A 6950-nucleotide genomic window follows, 5' to 3' on the forward strand; every position below is an offset into this window, starting at 1 on the left:
CTCCCCTGCTCTTCAGTATGGGCAGCAATGAAGAGAGGAATGGATACATTTCAGAAGGGTTGTAGGTGGACAGTGGGGAGGAATAGTAGTTTGAATTTTTGGTTTGATCATTGGTTGACTGGAGGCCCGCTTAGACAGCTTATTGAAGGTCCTCTTACTCAAGAAGCAAGCTTTTTGGAAGTCAAAGACATTTTGGTGGATTCGGGATGGGATTGGGGGAAAATTCCTTTTGAGCTTCCGGATGTGTTCAAACAGATGATTCAAGCTACTCCTACTGCTGTTGTGTCAAGAGGAGGTGACAAGTTGGTTTGGGCTGATTCTCCAAAAGGTACTTTTGATCTTAGTAGTGCTTATAGGATTGCTATGGGTAAGGAAAACAATTGCCTTTCCCTTGTGAAGTGAATATGGAAGGCAGATACTTTGCCTAGAATCAAAACTTTCCTGTGGTTGTGTTTCCATAATAGCATTGCTGTTAAGGTTTGCCTTGAAAAAAGAGGTGTTGTTCATGAAACTCTTTGTCCCATTTGCCAAGGAGGTTCGGAGACTATTTTGCATGCTCTCCGGGATTGCAATCATATTAAGCACATTTGGAACCAGCTGGGTGTTATGGCCTCTGACCAAGCCTTTTGGACAAGTAACTTACAGGTTTGGCTTACTTTAAATGGTTCAAAGAGTGGCGGTTTAACTGCTACTAACCCCCCTTGGAAAATTGTTTTTCCCTTTGCTGTGTGGAATATTTGGAAGAGCAGGAATAGGCTTGTCTTCAGCAGGAAAACTAGAAGCCCGAAGCTAGCAACTGAGATAGTGAACCAGGCCTTGGAATTTCTTCATTGTGTTGCCTCTCCAAGGGTGCAGGTAGGCAAGGTGGTCAAGAGGATGTGTTGGGAGAGACCTCAGTTGGGGTGGAAGAAACTTAACACTGATGGAGCCTTTAATGGTGATGTTGGGTTGGCTGGCTGTGGAGGCGTTGTTCGTGATGAGAGGGGCCGGTGGGTTAATGGCTTTAGCAAGCGGATTGGGCTATCAAATAGCTTTGAGGCTGAATTGTGGGGGCTTAGGGAGGGGCTGTTGTTATGCTGTGACTTAAATATTTCACATCTTGAGATTGAGCTTGATGCGAAGGCCTTAGTGGATGTATTAGGCAATCCTTCTTATGTTAACCATGTTATTTCCCCTATCCTGGATGATTGTAGGATGTTGGTTTCTCGCTTCCAACAGGTTCAGATTAAGCATTGCTATAGAGAAGTGAACAGATGTGCTGATAGTCTTGCTAGGCTGAGCTTTACTCTTGATGCTGATTTTTCTTCCTTTCTTAGTCCGCCTGTGGACATTTTTAGTGTGTTTGAGGATGACCTCAATGGGATGTATTTTGACAGGCTGTGTCCTGATCCTTTTGTTTTTTCTTAGTTGTTAATTGAATCGTCTGTTTACCAAAAAAAAAAGAAGGTTTTGGGCTGAGCCCCCCATTTTTCTTGTATTATGGGTCAATAATATCCAACAATGGGAGACCCCAAAGATAGTGATGCAGTTTTTATAAGAGACAAATGAAAGGTTTTTTTATTTTATTTTATTTTATTTTTTTAACATCTCGCTTCCTTTCTCAAATCCCTACATTTCTTGAGAATATCACAGTGTACTTGACCCCTCTCTGTGAAATTTGGATTGAACTTCATTCTCCCTAGGAAGTATTTTTCCTCATTACTCACGTGTTTCTCTCCCCTAATTTTTCCAATCACTTCTCTCTCACCCATTGGTCTTTATTTATTGACTTCCCTTAGTGGGATTGTCATGATGAGAGGAGTGTTTCCTATGTTGGTGGGTCCTTTTGAGTCATATTCCTGACCAGATGGGATTCGTTACTTGTGATTGATGTGACTTTTTTGGAACTTGCACCAAGTGCTAGTTGATGCTCGGCTGGTGGATTCTCTCAAGGCATTATCTTTTGATCTCGGCATAATAGATGATGTTCGGTTAGGTCGTGAGCTTGGGCCAAGCCCATCTAGAGAATGGACTAGGTGCTTAGTTAGTAAGTAGGGCAAGAAGGGCCCGTTTTAGGAAACATGTCCTGAGCTCGGTGTAGACCGATAGTTGTGGCCCATACAATCATATATGTTGCTTATTCATTCATGTTGCATACATAATAAGATAGTAGTAATTAATGAGATAATTACTTACTAAAAATGTTAAAAATGTAATGACATAACATTTTTACAATAAATCCTTACTGGCAGGTTGATATTGATGGGCAAAAACAATTTTTTTTTTTTAATGGTGGGATTAAATTAGAATTAATAATAACTTATCATTTAAAATTTGTTGAAAAAATGTTGTAAACATAGCACTTTTCATTACATATTATCTGAACACCCTTTCCAAATAACAATAAATATCAAAAAATTTAGTTAGTTGTCACATTTCAAAACAATGCTGAAAACTAGCAACTCGAGTGTCTAAAACTCGAGTTCCAAGATAAAACTCGAGTTTTTAAGCCTCGATTTGTAAGCAGATAGGGCTGATGCGGAAAAAAATCCACGTCGAAATCGAGTTTTAAAGACTCAATTTCTATAAATTGCAGAAAAACGCCGCTATAGGGCTTTAAAATGTCACTATAGGGCTCCCAGAACCTGGTATGGGTGATCACACTTATAATTTTTTTTTTTGCAGGAAAACGCCGCTATAGGGCTTTAAAACGTCACTATAGGACTTAAAAACGCCACTATAGGGGAAATTTTTTTTGCATGGAACTCGAGTCTTAAAGACTCGAGATCTATGTGGTATTTTTAGTCCAAATCGTTCAGCCAAACACTCGCAAAGCGAGTTTATAAAACTCGGGTTTTAATATGGATCTCGAGTTTCTATAACTCGAGATGCTATTTTTCTTAAATCTTTGAAACGTTGCTTAACTTACTACTTTGAATCCCTATTAACAGCTATTCTGCACATTCCCTCCATATTATCTACTTGAGGTTATATGTTGTCTAACTTCACTCTTTCATGCACTTAAAAAAATATCACTTTATCCACTAAAATTAGCTCCATTGAACAACCGTACCCTCCCTTACTCTCACTCTTTTTTGTTCGAAAAAACATATTTCAAGACAAAATCATAAAAGAAATGAATGCAAAAGCAATTTAATGGAAAAGAGGCTATAGTTGATGTCTACAGTACTTTACATGCTTAGATGATGGAATAGTTTTGTGTGGCCTAATTTGCTGAAAAAGAATGTTATGAAATCCAAATACATGATCCATGTGCTAATTTTGAAGGGGCAGTCATTAGACTTGCACAGTGTATATCGTCTCCACCAATTAATATTTATTTATCGTTCTTTCTTCGTTAATGGATGCAACAAAACATGGGAGGGTATAATAGTTTTCGTTCAATTTTAAAACTCTAGTATGGGGTAGCTCCATTTTAAAATTCCTTTTCTTTTTCTAATGGGAAAATGAGATGAATTGGGGTCATAAAGTGGTGATAAAAAATTGTATACAAATATTCTACTCATGTATCAATAATAGACTAATAATCTTCTTAGAAAATTTAGCACCATTGTCTGAAAAATCAGAACCATTATTATTAGTATTATTATTATTATTTTTGTTGAGAAATGTTAATGAATAATCAACCATTAATTCAACCCCTACTTCCAGGCCAAAAAAAAAAAAAAAAAAAAAAGGCAAAACAGTCGTTCGAAGTTCGAACATTGTCATGGTCCTCATGGACAAGACTGCTGGTTACTCAAAATTTCAAAGTGAGAAAAAAAAAAATCAAATATTTAGGAATTTCCAAATTACAACTTTGAGTAAAATTTGACACAGCATTATTAGTGCGTTTATTGCTACACTCTGAACAAAGTACGCACAAATTTCCAATGGAATCTTAAAAATACAACAAAAGGGAAGACCAAAAGATAGAAAATCCTCCAACAATGTTCACGTGTGTTGTTTTATTTTGGAGTCTCAGATGGTTCGGTCTTGTTCGTCTCTCATCCTAAGCTTCTTAGGGTGCTTTGGTTTCGGTAGTACTTGCACTTGGTTTTCCTTCTTGATTCGTGGTTTGATTCTTTTTTTCTTTATCTTTAATGTCATTTTGATTCTTTTTTTCTTTATCTTTAATGTCATTTCTGAATTTTATCCATGTGTAAATCTCAAACGCAATTGTAACGACTCCAAAGGCTCCTAGAATCGCTACGTAAGCCCATTTCCAAGTGTAAACCGGCTTTAAAATTGCAATCCCTTGAAATATGTTCACAGAAATCGTAGCCAGCAGTGCATAGCCAAGAAAATGATGGTACATGTTCCAATGCTTGCGGTAATCGTCGGTGTCTTTTGGCTTTAAACGAAAGGCTAACATCTGAGAAACCAAAATTGACATTATTAATCGGTAAAAAAAATACAAAAGAGAAAAAAGTTTACCTCCAAACAACGTGACAATTGATTAAACCATTCACATTATGCGACTTGTTTAAATACATAATGCATATGGATAGTTTTGTCAATTGCAACTCGATGAGTTGGAGAAAATTCTTCCGACCATGTAAAAAAATTAATACAATTGCACAAAATTAATGAGAGAGAGAGAGAGAGAGAGTTACTTGTAATGTAGCAAATGTAAATATGAATATAGCAAGAATCCGGTGAGTGCGAAAGGTGTAGTATTTTGAAGCGTGTCCAAGCCATAAACCAATGCCCCAGCCAATGGTGCCTAGAACATAACCAACACTCTGAAAGGAGACATGAAGATAGAACCACAAGTTCTTTTTCTTCTGGTCAAATGGAAATGGATGCACCCTGAAGTACCTAGCGATAATCACACCGATGGGTAAGAGTATTCCCCACCCCAAAATGTTCAGAATTCCATGCACCTACAAAGTGTGCACAAACCATCATATCAACTTAGCAACAAGTTAAGGCATTTAAAGGGGGAAAAATAAACTGTCTTATCATTTATCATATTCAAATATACATTTTTAAAGTTTTTTTTTCTCTCCAACATTCTTTCATGAATTAAAGCACTTGAAATAAACTATTCTGACTTGAAATAAACTATTCTGATTGTAGTGAGTACCATGCCAAGGTAACCATGGTCCATGAAACCCTCTGTTGCACAAGTCAGAATATAAGCTATATATCCATTCATTATACACATATCCTGTGTATCTGTAGCACAGAGTGTTAATCGGTAAGACCACTATTGCACACAATGATTGATAATTGGTCGATATGTTATGACCCAAGTGGCCAAAATCAATTGTAGACCCATGTACTTGTAGAATAAGCAACTGAACTTTGGGTTAGTCCTGAATTAGTAAAATATTCTGTACTATATAAACCCTATTTTGAGTTTATTGTAATATAAGTGCTTCACATAATATGTAGCTGTCAAGAACTTTTCCTCTATGAACATATACCCTTTCATGCTTCTGCTTATAATTCAATCATCAAACATAATCACACAGCAACTAAAACAATCATATTCAAATTTTAAGAACATATGCAGGCGTTAATTACCCTGTAGCTGGTAGCGACTATAAATCTTGAAGGCCAACATAGAGGCCACATTAAATTCATATACCCAGCAGAAAAAAACAGTCAGAATACTTCAATCAGGTATATAAATCACAAAAGTAACACGAAATGAACTTTCTCCGTTTCCAGTGAATTGCAGAGGATGTTGTTCCCTATGACACTAGATATGGTGGACTCTTTCAAATTTCATTGGTTCATAACATATCAAAATTAATGCACTATATACATTCAATTCTGTAAAGGGTGTGTGAAGTCATGAATTATTCTTACCGTTCTAAGGTGGCGACGGCGATGTCCAATGTTAACACAAGTCCCAGTATCCAAGTCTAAAGTCTCAGTGCTATCTACATTCTGAAGAGTTGTGGCATGCATCAATGGCTGCACATCATTGGCAGAGTGCCCAACTTGCCAAACATGGTTCAACTTTGAAACTGTGTAGTCCTTCTGAGGAAGAATTAGTGAGGCATGTATAGTCATGTACCTTGTTGTTGCTGAGTAATTTACTTGTGTATTTGAAACGTTTACATCGCTGATCTCTGAAGGCAGGAGTGGGCAACCAATCTTGGTATATTGTGTGATGTTATAGGTTTTGATTACTGAGGTTCCATTGAGGTATCTAATGCCTATGATAGCTCTGGTTCCAACCATCTGTGGCCTCTGTCCTGGATTGACACCCCAAGCCAGCCATCCCATTGCATTTTGCAGGCTTGCACCGAGAATTATGTCAAGCTGCAACCGTTTGGTGTGGTTGTCGACGTTGTATTTCCAGCCAAATTCAGCTCCTAATGTTGTCAATTTCTTGCACTTTGTGATGTTTCTTGCACTGGCCAAGTCAAAGAATTCATCACTAGATTCACTACAATCAGTCTGAGCATTGATGTTAAGGATAAGGGATAAAAAGGCCAAAGTGATGAGAATTATTACAAGTTCGGTAGAAGAAGACATGTTCTTCAACCGTTTCCTAAGTTTTGCTTACTTCTGGTATGTGTCTTTTGAGACAGTTTTAAAGTAGCATAGGTAAAATAGCATAAAGAAGTGTGAAACTTTATTCTATAGTTTGGATAAAAGTAGGGAAAGAAGTTATGCACTTATGCGGAGCTTCTCATTGGCAGAAACCTTTTAGGACCATTTAGCCTACCCCATTACCAATGCTTTCACAGAGCGTAACAAAGGTGTTGTGGGTGTCATTACTCAATAACTTTATTCCCCTATTAAATTGGATTGATTTACTGTATTGTTGCTTGATTGTTAAAAGTTTGAAGAAGTGTTACAGGCCTAGATGCTAAGGCTTGGTTGTCTCAAACTTTACTACAAGGAGTGCCTACAAAGTACAATCTTTATTATTTGCCTAATCATTACTTCACATCCAATAGTGCATGCACTCTTTCGCACCATGCACCATGCGAAAAAACGTGAATATC

At 37.3% G+C, this 6950-nt stretch overlaps 1 protein-coding gene across 1 annotated transcript; it reads right to left on the reverse strand.

The window, feature by feature from the left end:
- Nucleotides 1-3822: 3822 nt before the first annotated feature.
- On the reverse strand, nt 3823-6495 carry LOC115958170 (cytochrome b561 and DOMON domain-containing protein At4g12980-like). Its single transcript, XM_031076556.1, has 3 exons — nt 5800-6495; nt 4596-4865; nt 3823-4354 (listed from the first exon to the last, which is right to left on the reverse strand). Exons 1-3 carry the CDS (start codon nt 6472-6474, stop codon nt 4001-4003), a joined length of 1299 nt encoding a protein of 432 aa, XP_030932416.1. The 5' UTR covers nt 6475-6495; the 3' UTR covers nt 3823-4000.
- Between the last annotated feature and the right edge of the window lie 455 nt (nt 6496-6950).

Source organism: Quercus lobata, chromosome 8, assembly GCF_001633185.2.
Source record: "Quercus lobata isolate SW786 chromosome 8, ValleyOak3.0 Primary Assembly, whole genome shotgun sequence".
Lineage (NCBI taxonomy): Eukaryota > Viridiplantae > Streptophyta > Magnoliopsida > Fagales > Fagaceae > Quercus > Quercus lobata.